This window comes from Cloeon dipterum, chromosome X, assembly GCF_949628265.1.
Source record: "Cloeon dipterum chromosome X, ieCloDipt1.1, whole genome shotgun sequence".
Classification (NCBI taxonomy): Eukaryota; Metazoa; Arthropoda; class Insecta; order Ephemeroptera; family Baetidae; genus Cloeon; species Cloeon dipterum.
This window is the reverse complement of record NC_088790.1, coordinates 2,523,720-2,544,211: the sequence shown is the minus strand read 5'-3', so window position 1 is coordinate 2,544,211 and position 20,492 is coordinate 2,523,720. Positions and strand designations below refer to the sequence as shown.

The window sequence follows — 20,492 nt, the reverse complement described above, 5'->3', positions numbered from 1 at the left end:
TTTTTTCAATTTAGGAGAAATCATAATTTTTTAGCTGTTTAGACAGCTAAATAAATTCAAATTTATTCTTTTGAGCACTTTTTTACAAGTTAAGGGGTGAAGTTTCTCCAATGAGAGTTTAAAAAAAGAAAATTAATATCAAATCTTCATCTAGAGCAATATAGTAATTTTTGAACTAAGTAAGGATACGTATTTAACAAATAATACCATTCCCTAAATTAATTTTACCTCTTAAAACAACCCCTAATATAATAATTCTTGTGTTTGTTAATTGTTATCAAGTTTTTTCTTATTTTTAAACTGAATCTAGTGGGTTTAATACCATCAGTTGCCATTTTTACCCCTTTAAAACCTCCCGAATCCACCCCCAAAAGCATTTTATGTACCTAAATCAGCTTCTTATTTAATTTATGCACCATTTCTACCTCCCTAAATTTTTTTATTCTACCCCTTACAACCACCCTTATGACAGAATTTCTATTGTTTAACAAACAAAATAAAAGAAGTGATTTTTAAGGGATTAAATCGAAAATCGTGCGGCTCAGTGCGGCGTGAGATAACTTATGTTTTCAAGCGTTTTTGCAGTTTTCTGCTAGCATTTGTTTGCCCATTCTTACCATGTCTTAATTTTATGTATTTAAATTTTGTAACTATGACAGTAGGAATAAACAAATAATAAATAGGGGTTGAAATATCCAACAAGTTTCTTCCTTTGGACTAAATTACTTAGCGGTCCATAACATTATTAAAAATTTATCAAGAAAACTGATTTTAAAGGGGAAGGAAATGACAAGGGATGAATTTCAACATCAAATAAGGGTTTAAAATATTCAGTAAATTCTATTTATAAAAAACCAGGGTGCAGTGTGTACCTTCGTTGATGGGAACGATGTCCATGCGCTCTCCGATGTCGACGACGACGCCACTGGTGGCGTTGTACGAGTAGAGGGCGAGCACGGACTGGTGGGTCATGTTGACGGCGTTGACGTCGAACTTGTCGAACAGGATGTTGACGATTTCAGTCTGCGTTTTGGTGTTGAAGCTGCGGGGCACGCTGAGAATGATGTCGTACATCCTCTGGTCCACGTTCAGGTCGTCAAACACCTTTTCGAAAAGGCCTGGAATGGCGTTTACGTCCACCGAGTACTGTCCAAATAGCAAGAGAATTATTGTAGGTAGAATTATTTATTTATTAACTATTACCTTGGTGATTTTCGCTGAAGGCTTTACTGGAAAGTGTAAGCTACTAGTCGATCGCACCTCCGGTTTCAGGGCGTCCAAACCAAACGTCCGCTTCTTTGTGATTTTGTCCACAGCCATTATTGTTGGGAAGAATATTTGAGGAAGGGTTGCTGCAAATTTTTTAATTTATATTAAAATAACCGACCATGATTTGACATGTTTTCAATGCATAATTCCGATTTATTTGGGATCATTTTAATTCTAAATACGAGCCGATCCGATCAAAATCCCAGGAGATAATTTTTAACTTTCGCAGGAAGGGTAACAAAGGAAATCGAAAATTCGTAAACTTTAATAGTTGTACCGACTTATTCGCACGCAAAAGACCGCCACCGGTCTGGAATCCAGTTTTCAGAATTTTCGCACACAGAAAAATTTAAATGGTTTTGTGATTTGTATTATTAAAATTCGACCACTTGTCAGATCGTCGACCACGACCCCTCGAAAGTACTGAAAAAAGCATTTAAAATCGGTCAGTGAATCTAAGGTCGAGTTACCCTGAAGAAGGTCGTTAGGATATTCCAGGAAAATGTCTAATCAAACACCTGTCCGATGGTTGGACGAATAACCGAATTTAAATAAAATTAAAACCATTTTAGAAAATTCCGACCTTTCCGAAAATTCAGCTGAAATAAATTTTTAATTAAAAAATCTAAATATGATCCGATTTTGGAAAACTATACACGGAAGGACGCCCATAGGGCTCCGCCTGGGCCCCGGAAACAAAAGTTTGAAATGTCACAAATCCCGTTATTAATATTTTAAAAATTAATAACTCGGTTCCTACAGGTCGTACAGTAAAAAACCAATGTTTATTAGACTCTCTGTAAAATTCTGCGTCTTTTAGGCCATTTAGTCGCCCCCGCCCGCTCCCATCGCCGTCGAAAATCCCAAAATCTGGGCTCTTTTGAAGTGTTTAGTTTAAATTTTTTAATTCCCCTATGGGCCTGATTCGAATTCTGTTTTAAAAATACGCCTCCCCGCGATTAAACGCGTCATTTGCTTGGGTTTCGCACCAAAATTCTCAATTTTACCGATTTTCTTTTTTTAATCGGGCAGGGTACGGATTAGTGAAAAATATTTTGGCTAAAAATGTTTTAAGTAGGGAGAATACCAAAGAGCAATATTTAATTTTCTCCTTCCTACCCTGACTGCACAGAATTCCTGCTCTAGTGGAACTGCTGCCCAAGTCTATGATGATGGTGCTTTTAAGGAGGGCGGGATCTCTCGTGAGGGGCCATGGATTCACGTAGGTCGAGGTGAAGTTCTCGGTGGTATGGGTGTTGAGCGCCAGTCGCCAACGCTCCTTTTCCTGTTTGTTCTTGCACCTGACCACCACATAGTGCCCTTTCTACACAACAAAGCAGAATATTTTAAATTTTAAATAAATCATCTCAAATTTAGTACTTACGCCGTCATCGATTCCCAGCATTTTCGACACCATCGGATGTTGCTTAAAATAAAAAATTGATTATTTCAACCCTTGAAAAACTGATTAATCCCTTACTTCATCCTCACTGGAACTAGTTTCTAGACTTTCCACCTTGCCGCCCATCAGTTGCAGGGAGAGCTTCACCTCTTCCGTTTGGTCATTCTGCGCAAAAATAATTTTAGAATAAAACTGGTTGATTGGTATAATTAATAAGATACCCGGTAGCAGTAGAGGACTCCGTCTTTGGCCCTGAAATAGAGTCTTTTCCACGCGTTCCAGTAAGTCGACTTTTTTATTCCGGACGGCAACTTTTCCAAAAAGCCTTCAATGGTGACACTGGCAGTGGCGCTGCCAGATTGCTTCAGTGGCTCAGGTAATGTGTACAATTCTTTCAACACGACAGCCTGAAAATTTTATTTCGTTAGAAAATATATAATTTAAACAAATAAAACATGGCGGAGTTAATTTTTTGATTCATAAAAATGGATGCTTGCACGCAGAGGTCAATCTCATTTACAGATGGAATGTCTTTTATTCACAATATTCAAACACTGATTCCACTCTTGCGTACAATTTATTTCACACAGAAAAACAGGAGAGAACGAGGGTTTTAAAAAAAATATTGAAAATAAGTTGATCATTTTTTCTAATTTACGTTTCTCTACTAATTTCACATTGAACAACTAACCCATTCATCGTTAAAATCAGCTTTTCAATGATCTTGAACACCGTACAAAATTCCCTTTATTTTTAAAATGACTAATTTCGCCAAAGAACTTTCCGTTTTAAAAAATAATAAAATTCCAATAATAAGAAAACAGTGTTTTTAATTTAAAAGTTATAGACTGCTTAAATAACATATTTTTTAATTGTTTTTTAGTTCAAAACGTTAAAGAACATTTTGCTTATTTGCCGGCTGAAGTCTAATTCTATTAAATAATTGTTCACTTGATTTCGATCCCTCTCGTCCTGATCTGTCCAACGGTGTGATTTTTCAAATAAAAGTTCCCTAAACTGTGAAATAAATCGTGATTTTACAGTAGGGAGCGAGTATACTTGCGATTAGCAATTTTTTAAAATTTTAACTGTTATTTCAGAGGGATTTTCCGAAATTTCCTGTACATCTTACACTAAAACAAACTTTGCATTCTTTTCTATAACAAGAGATCGTTTTTTTTAAATTTTAGAATTACTTCAATAGACGTGAATATTAGACAGAAAAAAAAACAAACGAATTTGACAGTACTCACAGGGTCCCAGGACCTGGTGGTTGGTCTCGGTTTGAGAATCTCCTCCTCGTCGTAATCCTCGGAAAACTGTTTCATGATGGGCTCGACGTACTCCTCCTCATCCTCGTCGTCGTCCGCGTTGTTGGCCTCGCTGAAGGACACCTGCTTGACCAGCGACGCTGACGCCGTTCGCACCTCCTCGACGACAGGAAGCTCCACAGCAGGTTCCTTCTCCACCAATTTAACGGGCTCGGTGACAACAATGTTGTTATTTAAACTGCTGACGTTGTTGTTTTCGAGCGGCTGCGGCTTTGCTTTGAAAAGGTTGCTTGTGAATTTCCTCGGCACGAACGCCGGCTCCTTGTTTATTTGGCTGCTCTTGTTTCCGCCTGCTTCGAAGTGGCTGCGCAGGTTCTTCACCGAGGGCAGCTGGAATTCCGGCTCCTTTTTCGCCTCTTCCTTCGCTTCAGTCTGAAATTATGTAGGTGTGTAATTTAGGTATTTGCTTTGACGCTAATAAAGATAAGCGCGCGCATACCTCATTTGTCTGAGCCGCAGCAACACTGACACTGCTCTTGACTAGCTGGGGCTCCGCAATTATTTTCGCCTCGGCCACTTTTACTTCTTCGACAATTTTTTTGGTCACGGGTTCCTCGGGAGCGGGGGTTGGGGCGGCGGCGACGGCGACGGCGACGGGTTCTTCTTTTCGGGGCGCGATGAATATTTTCGGAATCGCTTTCGACCTCGGCAGCTCCCCATCGGGCCTGTCCTCAGAGGCGTCCAGTTTGGACACTTCTGAAAAATTACATCATTTTTTAGTTACATTATCTTCTAACCATCTTAAAAGAGGGGAATTAATGACAAAAATAGAGAAAAATCGGGTGAATTTGCTTATTAAAATTTATAATTAACTCCGAAAAGATTAAATGTTTTAACATTTTTAGGCAGAAATTTAGCTAGACCTTGTTAAAAATATAAAAAAACCAAGCACAAAATATTTTGGTTGTTACAGTGACATTACAAACGGCTCAAAATTTTGAGAAATTACAAACTGTCTCATAATATTTCAAAAAGTATACAGATTCAAACATATTAGAAATTTTTGTAATCTTCTCAGCGAGACGAATCGAATGGCGGGTCACTTTCATACTTTTAGCGAATTTTCCAAAATTTTCCAACGGAAAAGCTTTTCCGGGAAAATCGCCTGCACTAGAGTTTTGATTTTTACCAAGGAATCTTAGGATTCATTTTTGCAATTTAAAAGTGTTATCTTTATGGAGGTTAATTTTTAAAATAGCTTTTCCGAATAATTGAAGGGGAGAAAAAACTTTCGTTGTCGATTTCAAATATTTTTTTATATTTTCGGAATCAGCTAAGCGAAACAAATTAAATGATGTGTCATTTTCATAGTTTTCCAAATGTTTTGGGATTTTCCAAAAATTGCTAGCGGAAAATTATCCCGGGAAAATCGTGTGCAAGAACATAATATACGGCTTGTCGTAGAGTTTCGATACATCTTAAGATAGTTTCCATCAAATCAAGCTTTAATTTGGCTGTTTCTAAATTGTTATTACTGGTTAATTTTTAAAACAGCTTTTCCGGGAAATTGGATTAAATAAAAAGTTTGTGGTCGGATTTCGATCTCAATAAATTTTACATTTTTGGAATCAGTTCATCGAGACCATTTCAATGATGTGCAATTTCTATACATTTGCAACGTTTGGGACTTTTAAATAATTTCCTATATCATTTTTTTCTGGAAAAAATTACGTGTAGCGCTTTAACGGCTTGTCATAGTGAGGTTTTTTAAGATTTAGCTAATTTAAGGTGTTTTAAAACATTTTCCCGGACAATACTAGGGCTAATAGCCAATTTTTTAGGTGAGAAAATTTAAAAAACCCGAAATTCCAGAGACTATCGTTAATATTAAGCGAAGTATCAAAAATATTTTCAAACTTTTATGAAAAAAAATGCGTGAATTCAAGCCTGCGTGTGTATGTTCCGGTGAAGCGGCGCGTTCGTTGCTTCGGTCGTTCCGCACCAGGAGCGACGCGCTCGCGGCTGCATCAACACTGCCGTGCACGAGCACCTGTTTGTTGTACTTGCGATTCTAACTGGACACAATTTGCGTCCCCTACTCCCGCCACACACGCACACACGCAGCGGACAAAACAAAAGTGACGAGCTAGGCAAATTAGCACCTGGGCCAAGAGCAGCTCGGTCGAATCAAAGGGCACCAAGATTATTAGCAAAAGCGGCGGCGTCGACCGCACTGCAAATGCACGCACTGACTGAGTGTGACGCACTTTTCGAGAGAGGAAGTTGGGGCCAAGCTCTGGATAATAGACACGACGAGAGCAAGGGTAATTATCATTCGCTTTTGTGTATAAGAAACGTACTTTTCGCCTCCTCTCCCACCTCTATTCCAAAAAAGCACTGGAGGGGCTTAATTGAACTTAATGTCGTAAATTTGGGTAAACTTAAATTATTATTTGGAAATATTAAAACCACCGAGTAAAATTAAATAATTTTTTAGATTTAAATATTTTTAAACATTCCGGAGCAAAATCACGATTTCCCCTTTTTTCCTTTAAAAATTTCACGGTTTGCTTTCATGGAGCAGATAATTTGTTGAGCGCTTTAGAATCTCTGATGCGTTAAAATACGTGCCTTTTTGTCCTTTCACTATCACGCACAGCAACTTGAAACCATCAAAAATGCAAAAAATAAGGACGCAGTTTAATTTTTAGTGGAATATTTAATTTTGATCCGTTTTCAGTTCAAAAAGTTGTTTTCCAGGTTGTACAAACGGGCTGGTAATTGACACAAAGACCATCCAGAGGTTTTCACCAGAAATAATCACCTTTTTCATCCATGTCATTCAAAATAATTAAAAATGGCTTACACGAAGAGACGTTTTTAGTGTCAAACTAAAAAAACGAAATAGATAAAATTTTAATTGAATCTAAAATTATTTGTGAGCCTTTCTAGGTTTTACGGGCGTCTAAGAATAAAAATTTATAGGTTTTACGATTCGAGTGTCTGAACTCGGTTCGGGTTGGTCGTAGAATTTGAACCCGTCAAATCAAACTGAATAATTTTGCTCATGGCCTCAAAATCGTAGGTCACGGTCAATAAAATAAAATGTTCAAAATTTTCTAATTTTGAGATCGCCATTTCGCAGAGCGCAAAAAAATAGGTGAGAATTGTCCAAATTTGGAACGGAATTTTGCATTAACAATTTAAAAAAAAATCAAATCAACCAAAATTGTGGTTTTTCGGGTTATAAAAATATTTTGCATTCCTGAATCTCGGCTTCTAATGGTCGGATTTTCAGAAATCTCACACCGTTAGACTTGTCTCAGTCTCCCCTAGACAGCCAAAGTATAATAAGGGTGCCAAACCTTCAACCCCAATTTAACACCCCTCAAAACATGATTTTAGCATTTTTTTTAATATTTGCACCTCATAGCGCAACGACGTTGAGTATTTATCACCCTTAACCTATTTCAGTTCATCATAGGAAGTCGAGACGAGCCAAATTGTATTCAGTTTTTTTTTTATTTTTGACTCCTAGAACCCGAGATTTAGTTGTAGGTTTTTTTAATGATTTATCCGTAAGAAAAAGACGTTTTTCAACAAATCTTTGTTTCTAAGGGTCGGAAACCCGAACACTTTTTGACTCGTCATGACCTCCCCTAGATAGCCGTATCATTTTATATGGGTTTCAACCCCTTTTCCACCTCATGTAAAATGGCAAAAATGCATATTTCGCGGGTTGTAAGTGTCAAAATCGCTCAAATTCAATTTAGACAAACCTGTATGTTTTTGGCGTGGTTTGTAGCATACCAATTTACTCCTTTTCAGCACAATCAGGGTAAAATTGCTTTCAACCGTATTAATAGAGCTGATGTGTCTGAATCGTTTAAAATGCACAGTAAAAAAGCACTACCGAAAAGAAAAAAAATCAGAGTGTAACAAATCGGATTCCTCGAATTGAAATATAATTATCAATTAAGTGGGGCTGATTCGAAAACCATAATTGAACTAATGAAAAACGCTTTCACTTTTCAAAACGACTCTGTGATATTTTCGTTCGACGACGATTAAAAAGTAAATAACAAATCAGTCCGTTTCTTCATTACAGCATTGAAACGGTAAAACTCACCCAAATCTTTATCCGTGCCATTTTCTAAAAGCTGCGACAGTTTCTGGCGCATCACATTGAACACCAAGGCTGCTGAGAGCATAATTCGGCGAGCACGACCGCTCTCGGCGACGGCGCCCACTTAATTATCGCCCATCGACAAATTCAACAGTCGCGCGCGGCCGAAGCGATATACCGGGAAAACGAAAATCATTGGTGAACGGCGGGGCTGCCACCTGTGTCATAATTCAACGATCAATTGCGCCTGATAAGATAAGGTATCACGAGATGGTATTCTGCTGCAACGCAATGAATGAGAGAGAAAGAGAGAGAGGACGTGCAAAACTTTTCTCTCTTGCTCTCTAAGAGCAGTTCCAAGTGAAATGAAAATATTTTGCTCGATGCGTACTACAGATAAAGATTATCGTCGATGCTATGCTTTTATGTTTATCGCTTCTGACCTAATTGACGGAGTAATCATCGTCATGACTATACACTAATTTTATCGGAAATTCATGATTTATTCCCCTGCAGTTTGGTCCAATATCCGAACATTTTTTTAAGATTTTTGGTAGCTACGCCACTATTTATCAGTATTTTTTCAGGAAAAATGCAGAAATTTAGATATGCATCGCCAGAAAATAAGAAAATTCGTCTTAATATGTTCTGAGAAATCTAGTAGTGAACACAGACCCTTTTGAACTAACAAAACAAAAATATCATTTGAAAAATAATAAATAAATCCCAAGCTCACCAAATTTTGGCCTCAAAATAAGTCGCATGGAGACAAATTTACAAAAAAAGAAAAAAATGTCTCCCGCTAACTGCACCAAGTGGCTAACTCTCCCCACTCCTTGCCAACAAGCGCGCAAACTAAGCGAAATTAACCAATCTGCGTGTTTTCCGATGGAATTAAACTGTTGAACCGTGTTTTCTTGTGCTCTTTCGAATACAGTCGTAAAAATCTAATCATTAAGTGATCATTTTACCGTAATTTGCTGCATGACTGCGATGTAAACAATAAAAAAGCATTGACATTGGTGAGACTTTCCTAAAAATGGATGCATTATTAGTCCATTTTGGTTTCGATTTAAAGTTGAAATTATTCAATTTACTTTGTTTATTTAAGAATATTTTGACTAATTAAAGCATGATATTTTTAAAACAACTTAAATATTTTGAGAGACCAATTGAAACCACATTTTTGTACGTTGAAATGAATTCTTGAGATTCTAAATAATTTTTCCGATCGAAAAATGTTTTTTGACGTGCAAAAAGAGCAAATGTGCAAAAAAAGCGCATTGCATAAACCTTTTGGTCGCTACTGCGCAAGCGTCAACTGCCAAGCATGAATCGTGGCATTGGCAACTAACTGTGAAGTCAGAGGGGTGACGCATGCGCAGTAGCGACCAAGAGATTCATGCGTTTTGCGCGCCAAAACAAAAACATTTATCGAACAGAAAAATTATTTCGAACCGTCAGGAATCGATTTGAAAATACGAAAATGTGGTTTCAGTGAGTGATATACACAGATTTAGCGAGAAAACGCTAAAATGTCAGATTTAAATTATTAAAATAGTAACTATTTTGCTCGAACTTCAAATTTTGAGTTGCCGAGACAGTCAAACTTAACTGCCACGCGAATTGAAAGAATTGTTATCATGTGATAAATCATTTGTGATTCTTTTCTGCACACTGTACGGACAATACCGTATTTTTTTCGTGAAATTTCTGCTGATGGAGCAGCTGAGCGTCCTGAATTGGCTCATGATTTCCCCAATAAATAATTAAAAAAGCAATAATAATTATAGGATGCGAGTCAATTTGCATTATTGCGAAAAAAGCAGCACGAGAAATGCAGAGAACTAATTAAGCAAAGAGAGAGGCGCGCGCGCGCGCAAAATGAGAGCCGAGAGCGTGCTCCAGAAAGGCAGTGTAATAAATCTAGACGCAAAACTGTTTTGCATTGTTGGCAGCTCATCCGTGCGCTGCGCGCACAGCATTTGCACAGCGGAGACTATGACTTTTCTTGTTCGTCTGCAGCCGCGGAGAAAGACCGAAAAGCGGCGTGCCAATTCATGCAAAACTGCCAGATAATTACGCTCGCTCTCCGCAATCAACAAGCTGCAATTCCTCATGCAGACAGCTTTTCAATCAGAAATTTAGACCGCGAGAGGACGAGAGCCGTCTTTGATATGCAATCGCTGGACCGCGGAACTGTGTGAGTGTGCATGTGGTTCTCCAAATGTCACAGATTTTTGTTTAATTTAAAAAAAAAATCGAAGGCCAAGGTTAAAACTGATTAAAATTAATTTTGGACGAAAAAACTGCTGCAAAAGAAAATTGACTAGTGGATCCCGTAATAAATACGTTTTTGTCTGGAGGTTGAGCAATTGTTCTCGACTTGACGCGCATATAAGTACGGCGTTTTTGTGAGACCGCAAATTTGCGTAATAGCGTAAGAAGAGCACTCCGCGGCCTTGGCTTTAGTGTTTTTCTTTTTTGCAAGGTTTCCTTGGGTGGCCGGTGGGCTTGTCGCGCGGCCGTATTTTGCAACAGGGGGTCGGATCAAAGGTCAATTATTACCATGAGGTGTGCTCGGTCGGCTCGCCGATTCCGCCGATGCGGTGCTCAGCGTGCTCAAACAGTCCTCGTCTTCTTCCTCCTCCTCCTCCGACTCCTCCAGAATCACAGCTAGACCTGCGGAAAAGATGAGATGATTTGTCAATATTTTAGTTGATGAGACTCGTTCGAAAAAATGCTTGAAAATCACTTTAAATCGATTTCCATGAGTTTTCTGTTGAAAAATGACTGGATTTTTTTAAGAATTTTCTCTTTTTCGCGGGAATTATGAAATGGGGACGTGGTAACCTGGAAAATCTTGAAGGAGGGTGTGGCACGTGAGGAAAAACGCGGGGAATTCATATTGGGGCGTTTCTCTTCAGAAAATTGAGATAGAAGGCGTGAGACATGTCGCAAAACGCGGGAAATTGTAAACTCTAACGGTTTTCCTGGAGTAATTGATTTTAAAAACGCCTGAAAACTCTTGATTAGCCCGTAAGAGAAACAAAATGTTGCGTACCCCTGCTATTATTAGCAAAACTATTCTAGAATCTGTGGCATTGCGAGAACCGTACAACTACGGTTGAATAATCACAGAATTCAGCCTTAAGAGGAAAACCCACAAAGAGCAATTGCATATTCTGCTTCTATTACAGTAGCAAATTGCTCTAGAGTAAAATTCTCAAATTTAGCTGCGAGAAAATTTAACCTGTAATTTTGTCAAATAAATTTACAAGCAATGCTACACAAAAATTGCAAAAACAAAATTTCCTCGTCTAATTGAACCTTGAAATCAGAGCTAGAAACTCCCTTATCATAAACGTTATCAGCAAGCGCAGATGGATATCGAGCGGCATAAATGAAGCTGAGGTTACCAGATTCGGATTTGCACGAATAATTGGAATTTTTTAATAATTTAGCGTAAAACCAGGACCAAGGAAGAGTGAAAATTCAGATTTTGCCAAATTTATCGAAAAATTAAAATATTATAAACTCTTTTCGATCCCTCTCGTCGCAATTTATGAACGGTGTACGAATTGTGAGGAAATATTCACTGAATTGTGAAATAAATCGTAATTTTACAATAGACAATTTTTGATTAGCATATTCTCAAAAATCTAGAAAAAATATTTTTGCCCCTCATTTTTGAAAGTATTTAAGGATTTGTCACAAATTTCTGTACCGGAACAAAAATTCAGGAAAATTCGCCCATTTGTGGCTTTTACCTGGATCGGAATCGAGCCGGCTCGACTTGTGGGCCGCGAGTTTGGGCCGGAAGAGGAAGAGAAGGGAGACGAGCAGGGTGAGCAGCCCGAGGAAGGTGCCGATGAGCAGCATGTTGGCGTCTATCCCGATTGCATGGCAGCCGCGGAGCAGGTGAAGGTGAAGACTGACTCGACTCGACTCCACTCTGCTCTGCTCTGCTCGGCGCCGCAGAGACCGTCCCTCCAGCCCCCTCCTACCAAAGCCATTCATCGGCGCGTTGCGATTTACTACAATGGACGCGCGGAAATCAGCGCCGAATAAAGAAGGTCGATCGCTTGCTTTCTGGAGCACCCACTCGAGATTTCATCGCGCAACGCACTTTTTCAAAGCTAGTACGTGATCCGGTGCGTGCAGACTTCTTGTAAAAATTTGTGCTTTCTCCCTAAATCGTGGAATTTATCGATTGATATTTGGGTCAAATATTTTTCTAAATGACTAAATTTGAAACAAGGCGTTTAGAGAATTAATGGACTGATTAATGACTATAAAAAGGAGAAAAATTCCTCATTAAAGTGGATCGTTAGATCGTTAAAGGGCGATGATTTAAAATAATTTGAATTCAATAAGCAGTCGATCGAAAAACATTTTTTTAAAAATTAAAAAAGGACCTTTTTGATGCAGTAGAAATTCAAATTTGTCAAATTTTCTCCAAATTTGCAGCGCTTGAGCACATTTTCTTGGCAGATTTCGATTTCACTCGTCGATATCTGTCCAACAGCGCATGAAACCATTTAATGAAACTCGATCTTTGTTGTGAAATAAAGTAGGATTTCAAATAAGGAGACAGTCCCCGCCTTTTGAAAAGCATGCTAACTATGCAGCCAAAACTTTTTACAGTCAACTTTGGCTTCAACTGAACCCAAAACAAGAATTTCCGGGATTTTGCAGTATCAATCCTCTTAACAAAACTTAAATAAATTTAGGATATTCAATTTTTCGTCTTATTTTATTTCAATCTTAATTTCCTTAATTAGCAAATTATTCTATTTTTCTATCAAGAGTAAACAAATCTATAACTAAAAGGATTTGACTGCATGCTTCAAACAACAGAAAAAATTTACCCAACCTTTAAAACAATTTTGCTGCGTCTTTGCTATTAGCATTCGATGAGCACAACTCCCACCTGGCAAACACTCGCGAGGCTGAGGTAATAAACACCCGAGGCGATAAAACTTAAAATAAATATTAGTAAGCGCGGTGCAAGAGAGAAGAGAGAAGGTAACTGAAAACGTGCCGGAGCTCGCAGGATGACTCAAATGACAATGTCATATCGCATCGCTAACACAAAAGCCTGCGCCTCAGTGAATACCACGCACCACTTGAGCATTCTTTTATCTTCTCTGCCACTTTGTAAATAACCCTTTGACCGTTGTTATTTAAACTTTAAGTGGTGGCATTTAATTTAAAAACTACAATACGCCATCAATTATATTTGAATATTTCTGAAAAAATAAACATTTCAATAAGAATTTTAGCTCATAATAAAATTGAAAACGTCAAATTTTGAAATTTCCCGCGCTTTCAACACGTGTCACGCTTTCTTTCATCATTTTTCAGGCGACCACGCCCCTATTTTGAAATTCCCGCGTGTCAAACTTGGTAAAACGTCATAGCTTCAACACGTGCCACGCCTCTTTTTTAATTTTGCTTGAAATCACGCCCCCAATTTAAATTCCCGCGAGATCTGTAAGTAAATAAGGTTGAATTTTAAGGTTTTACCACGCTTAGCAACATATTATATTATGTTGTGAGAAGACCACCGGAATGTATTACCACACTGAAAGTAAAATAAATAAAATAAATAAAAAACATGACACGCCTTCTTTGTTCAATTTCTAGGGAACCAAGCCCCTATTTTTAAATTTCCCGTAATTTGAGCAAAAACATCAGTTTCAACACGTGCCACGCCTCTTTTTATTTTCCAAGGAACCACGCCCCCAATTTAAAATCCCGCGAGTTCCGTTTGTAAATAGCTCGAATAATACGAATTTCCGCGCTTTGCAACACGTGCCACGCCTTCTTTTTTTCAATTTCCAGGAAACCCCGTACCCATTTGAAAATCCTCCTCCTCGCTTTTTTAAATTGCATACTTTTTAAAAGATTATGTAAGCGAAAAGAAAATAAATAATAAAAATAATGATAATATAGAATTTTTTGTAGTTGGGGACGCGTTAGGCAACGTGCCGTACGCGCGTGCTCCGCCGGTTGCATAACTTTTTGCTTACGCGATAAAGGAGAGCTATATTTTTCTTGACCTTTACAAGAAAGATAGCTGCGCAGAGACCAGTAACTACATAATTATAATTATTACTGGCCGAAGACTAAGATGCAAATTTCTCTCACAGCCTTGGTGATAAATACTTTTCAAGAAGCGCAACACATTATTGGCTTTACATAAATAAATTATCAGTCGTGAAGGTCTAACCCATTAATTATTGCGTGTGGGCGTGTGTTAATTCAACGAAACAATAATAATTTTTAATTTTGATAGTAAGGCGAGATCTCTAAAAATCGAAACTTTTATTGAGTAATTGTTTCGTGCATTGGTGTGAAAATCGAGATCAACCGCCGACTAATCCGAAAAGAAGGAAAGGAGTTCGATGCAGCTGGCGGTGCTTTCAAAAAATTCTGAATACGTGTCTGCTCTTTTCTCGTTTTGTACGAAAATGCTACTTTCGAGAAGCGCATTAAATACGCACAGCAAGCGACGACGGGACGGCAGAGAGCAACTAGAGCGCATTAAAAGCAATAGGTGGCAATAACAGGACTCTGCTCGACCAAAACCTGGCTAATCGCACCTGCATAGGTGATTTTCAATCCGACACTTAAATTCGACCGTGCTTAGTGTGTCACTAAAATTTCAAATGAACCAAATACATAAGTTAAAGTAAATTTTAAATGCAGTAAGTTAATTCAGGACAAGTGTGGTGCCATTTTACACATAAATTATAGCATTACGTGTCCAAAATTACTTGAGCAGAACGGAGAAAAGTTTGTAAGTAAAATTTTAAGGGTACCGTTCATTCAAGTACGTTGCACTTGTCTAAACTATTATGCAAATTAGAAAATTTGTAAGTGTCGCTAGCTAGTTAATTGGTAAATTGACCTTCTTCAAGGAGTACGTGTTTTATTTTTAAATTAGAATAATTCCGCTCTGACAAGAAGAAAATATATCTAGTCGTCAACTTTACTCGTGTAATTATGCGCATCGTGATTGAGATTACGTAATGGAAATATTGTTTTCACATTGAGACAAATTATAGGTTTTAAGACGTTAGAAAAAGGATTAATTGGACCGAATAATCAAGCACAATATTACCAAAACATTAAAACTTTCAATTTTTTTTCCAACATTTTGCTACACGCTATTTTTATTGCTGCTGCAATGCATGGGGCGGAAGAGGGATGAGGGTTGACTACCCTCGAAACGCTTTGGCTATCTAGGGGAAGTGGAGACGAGTCGATTGGTGTGCAGTTTTTTGCAATTCTGATGGTTAAAACTCGAGATTTGGATTGGCAATATAAAACTTTCGATTTTTTCTAACATTCAAATCGCTAAATCTTGGGTTCTAATAGTCAGAATTGCAAAAACTGCACATCGTTCAACTCGTCTCAACCTCCCCTAGATATCCAATGGAATTTGGGGTAGATTTTTTTAGCTGAAGAGGGTTTTAATCAGTGAATAAGTTTGCAGAAAGTGCAAACCAACCAGATTTTTATCGCTACTGCAATGCATTGGGTGGGAGGGGTGAAGGTTTTGGTCACCCTAATAACCCTTCGGCTATCTAGGGGAGGTTGTGGTGAGTCTAACGGTGTGCAGTTTTTACTATTCTGACAGTTAGAACCAGAAATTTAGCGATGAAGATGTTAGCAAAAATTAAACTTTCAATTTTTGTTAATATTGCAACCACCTAATCTAGAGTTTTAAGGGTTAGAATTGCAAAAACTGAGCACCGTTCGACTCATCTAGACCTGCCCTAGATATCCAAAGGGTTTAGAGGGTGATCAGCCCCCTGTTACCCCGTGCATTTGCAGTAACGAGAAAAATCACGTTTTTACTTATCAATTTTTAGGATGCAGGTGGTAAAAACGGTCAATTGGGGTTAGTTGGGCAATCATATCATCCCCTAAACCCGTTGTCTATGTAGGGGACGTCAAGACGAGTCGAATGGTGAGTAGTTTTTTTGAAATTCTGACCGTTAAAACCCGTGATTTGGTGCTGACAATATTGGCAAAAATGAAACAATTTGTGTCACTTGCTTATTGATATCAAAAAAAGGCAATAAATATGGTTTTGGGCGTTAAATTGGTTTCAATTTTTGTCCAGTCCGAGTTTTAATTTTAAGTGAAGTACAGCCACCAATTTTAAACTGTGAACTGTGATCGGCTTTGTTATCATTAATTTTGTATCCATGTCTGTTGTCAATAAATATAAAATTTGCTCAAAACAATGCACATATATATGTAAAGTAAAAGAAATAAATCTGGACTAACCTTGGTCTTCATTGTAGTAGTTGCCATTGGAGCTGCTGAAGTGGTGGAAATCGACTTGCGGTGGGTCTGAAAAGCCGGACAAGTCGAAGTCTCCGCTCTGGAAGTCTTCGTCGCTGCCGTAGTCTGCAACAGCCAATTCAAACCAAATTATAAACATTCGAAATTGATGATCCGTTATTAATGCGCGCGGCGAGATGCCTGGCTTACCAAGGATCATAAAGCAATTTGGGTGCCGACTGGCAAACATTAACACTGCTGACACACTTTGCTAACGCGCGGCCATTCAGCTGTTTGTGTTTTTACACTGACAACGACCGGCGCACGACTAAACGCGCCTCTCTTTCTTTCTTGCTGAGCCAGACAAGGGTGCGCACGGGGTGAAAACACTTTTGTGGTTTCGTCAAGGGTGGCGAATGACTCATTCCGCTCCAAGTCTCCGTTTCAACTGACAATTATGAATAATACTACCAGTGCGCGGAAGTCACCAAAGAAAGATTTTACTTCTAATAATAGATTTGCTCCAATTACACCTGATAATAGTATTATAAATTAAATTTGGTGGCTGCTGTGGTGAACAGTCCATCATATGAGCATGAACCATAATTTGAATTCGTTTAATTTTTTTTCTTTAAATTGGTAACTTAGTTAGAATTTTAGCTCTTTGTCTCAGAAAAACCATCAAATTTTACGGTTTTTCCGCGCTTGGAGACGCTTTCTTTTTTAATTTTCAAAGAAAGTTGCCCCTATTTAAATATTCACGCGATTTTCATGTTAAAGAGCCAAATTTATCGATTTCCCCGCGGTGTATGACACGATCCACCCTTTTTACTTTAAATAAATGTTCTGAACTAACGCGAGTTTTTAGAAATATAATAGTATTTTAAGAATTTCACGCGCATTGTGATATGTGCCACACTCTCTTTTTTAATTTTTTGACGAACCACAGTCCATTTTCAAAAAAAAAATCCACGAATTTCCTATTATAGTGAGTCAAATTAGATTTTCCCGCGCTTTTTGTCACGTGCCAGACCTTCTTTTCCAGAGAACCACCCCTCCCCTTCACAATTCTCACGATTTCTAATTAAAATCGTCCAGCTTTACAATTCTACCACGCATTGAGACACGTGCCACACCTACTTAATAAATTTTCGGGGAAACCAAAACCCTATTTATAAATAAACTTCAAAGGACTTTCCAGAGAATCACACCCTCACGTTCACATTTCCATGATTTCTCAAATTGTACAGTTTCTCACGAGCTTTGAAACGCATGCCACGCCTAATTTCCCCATTTTCCGGTGAATTACGACACTCCCTTTTTTTAAAAAAAAAAAAAAAAAAAAAACCCACCGATTCTCAGTTATATTATTTGTCAAATTTTACTATTATCCCGTGCTTATGGTGACTCGTGCCACGCCTTCTTTTTTAAATTTTCTGGCAACCACGCACCCATTTTTAAATTCCCACCGTACCTTTATAAAAACGTCAAATTTACGATTTTACACTCTTAGCAACGCCATCTATTTCAACTTTACCTAGGTACCACGCCCCCATTTCAAAATTCGTGCGATTTCTCAGTAAAACCGTCAAGTTTACCGATTTTCCCGCGCTTTGCAACACGTGCTACATCTTTTTTATTATGGTTTTCTGGGTAACCACACCCCCGTTTCAAAATTCCCGCGAGATTCCACCACGGAATTTGAGTGAACTTGTTTATTAGTGTTAAAAATATGGAAAAATATCGGACATTTCTCTTTGAAGAAGAAAATAAACTATATTTCACTGAAGATATTATAAAATCTTCAACGTGTAGAAGCCAATTATTTACCAAATTAAGGGAAATTCCCCAGGAATATAAAATAAAGCCAAGTCGTTTGTGCAGGGGAATCCACGCTGACCAGCTTTTGTTTATTCATTATTTTTTTTTTTATTGCCTCTCTCATTTCTGACCAGACCATAGGTCCGTCGTCATATTTGTACATAATGCGCTTGGCTAAGTAGGAAGAGAGTGCTGATAAGAACCGTTAATGCGCGGCTGCCTCTCTGGTGAGAGAGAGAGAGAGAGAGAGAGAGAGAGAGAGAGAGAAAAAGATTGTAATCTGCGCGCGGTGGCTGCCCAAACAGCAATCAGCGCCGACTTTAAATTGCTCTCCACGGTGCACACACACGATTTGAATTAATTGCGCGCGTGCATCGGTAAACATAATAATATTAAGAAAGATGAAACGCACTTCTTGCATAAATAAAGAGGTCGAATGTGCCGGATATTGACAGGCATGCGGGCCCATTCACCCAAAGGTTTAATAACTTAATTTTAAAATGGCGCTGACGTCATTCGATCGGGAAAGCAGTTAAGCATAAATTTGTTTTATGAATAACTAAAAAAATCCTCAAAAATACAGCACTGAAATAACATAAATTTAAGATTTTAATTATTTCTTCCCCTTCGTTTGTAAATATTTTGATGTCAGAGAAGAATTTGATATGAAATTGCACCTGAAATTATAAGAGTCTATGGCGCACTTCCGTGTGAAACGTGCTTTGGTCAGTTGGTTCTCGGCGCAAATTATAGCTCTTATGCAGATACGCCGGAATTAATTGAGAGCGGCGGCATTTGAAAAGTGCAATGAACACGTTTCACCTCAAAAGTAATCACGTTTGCTCGTTTGAAACCTCTCTATGTTGCGTCATGTCTGTGATTACACAAGCCCAGCGCAATTTGCCACTCAGGGACGTGCAATTAGGCAAATTTTAGTATTTTATACAAAGATATGATGCGGAGTGCGATGACGAGAGCTCTTGGAGATCAGGAAATGACCAAACCAGTTGTTTAAATCGGTCTTTGGAACAAAATAATCGATTTTGAGTTAAAAATCGTTCAAATGCCGTTAAGTGAAAAAGCCGCATGAGTCTTTTCCAATTGAAACGATAGTAAATTTAAAAAGGAAAATCATGAAATTAGATGTTTTTACTGTAAACTTGCATGAATTTTCAATAAGTGAGCGTCGTTTACCATAAATATGATCAAATATGAGGCATTTTCGATATGATGATCCCGATAAATAAAGTAAAATTTTCCCCTCATAAGTTTTTTTTAATCTCAGTCCTTGCTAAAAGCGCAATTTGTCAAGTGCTGACAAGCTGAAATTAATTAGCGCTCACGAAAAGGTGCGCGTAATTAAAGTCGCGAGTGTGTTGATTACGGAAATTAAGTGAGAGAAGATCCGACGCAAATGACCAAACAGGTTTTAATGCCCGGACCGACCTGATTGCACTCCCAAAAACGAATTAAGCGTCCGGCGAAATAGAGCAAGTAGCACACACACGTGTGTGGAGCTTGCATAATGTGGTTAATTTGCGTCTATGCTTACGACGATTAGTTTGCAGCGCGTCTGCCTCTGAGTGAGGTCTCTTCTCGAGGATGACCTACATTTCGGCACGGAAACTAGTCAAAAACCACACGCATCGCGTCAAGGTCGGGCCAATAAAACAGGCTATTAGTCTATAAGGTTGGAAATTAAATCTACATTTTGCGCTATTTTTTATCTCTCCTTCCGACAAGACAAATTTAATGTGTATTTAGGAAAGGGAATTGAGGGCTCTACCTATTGCCAAATAGTAATTAAATATTGATAATTATAGACTGTTTCATCGCTTTATTTATCATGAAAACCAATGGAAAATATAAATTGGTTCAAATATGTTTGCCTCGATCTGTATTTATTTATTTATTTATTTTGAATTTTCCAAATTAATTTTTTTAATATTTTGTGTGCCTAGAAATTTTTAGGATGTAGGAAACAAGTAAGAGTTACAGAATCGGCATATTATGAACCCGTTGAATACGCAGTAATTATAAATAAGTATGATTGAATAAATTTTAGCTGCTGTTCGGCACATTTTCAATTCGAACAGCCGTTGGGGAAATTTATATAGATCACGGCTTGACACGAAAATTCAAACTGGTGAGCTGAAAAATTAATAACGCGTGCGCGGCAGTGCATTTTTCGAATTTATTTATCGCTCGTCTGTGACTGAATGGCACCTGTCCAGCTGCACAAAAGCGCGTGTGTGAATGTGTGTAGAAAGCTGCTGGCTGCTGGCCGGCATCTCCCAGGCAC

At 38.2% G+C, this 20,492-nt stretch overlaps 1 protein-coding gene across 1 annotated transcript in view; it reads right to left on the bottom strand.

The window, feature by feature from the left end:
- The window catches only part of LOC135945377 (uncharacterized), a 44,141-nt gene that overhangs the window by 1,605 nt on the left and 22,044 nt on the right, over positions 1–20,492 (bottom strand). The window contains exons 5-14 of the mRNA XM_065493011.1: positions 16,373–16,495; positions 10,637–10,750; positions 4,442–4,698; positions 3,925–4,374; positions 2,893–3,078; positions 2,750–2,836; positions 2,654–2,695; positions 2,389–2,593; positions 1,204–1,352; positions 873–1,146 (exon numbers count right to left, since the gene is read on the bottom strand). Coding sequence (XP_065349083.1) covers positions 873–1,146; positions 1,204–1,352; positions 2,389–2,593; positions 2,654–2,695; positions 2,750–2,836; positions 2,893–3,078; positions 3,925–4,374; positions 4,442–4,698; positions 10,637–10,750; positions 16,373–16,495 — 1,887 coding nt within the window. The remainder of the gene's footprint in view (positions 1–872; positions 1,147–1,203; positions 1,353–2,388; positions 2,594–2,653; positions 2,696–2,749; positions 2,837–2,892; positions 3,079–3,924; positions 4,375–4,441; positions 4,699–10,636; positions 10,751–16,372; positions 16,496–20,492) is intronic.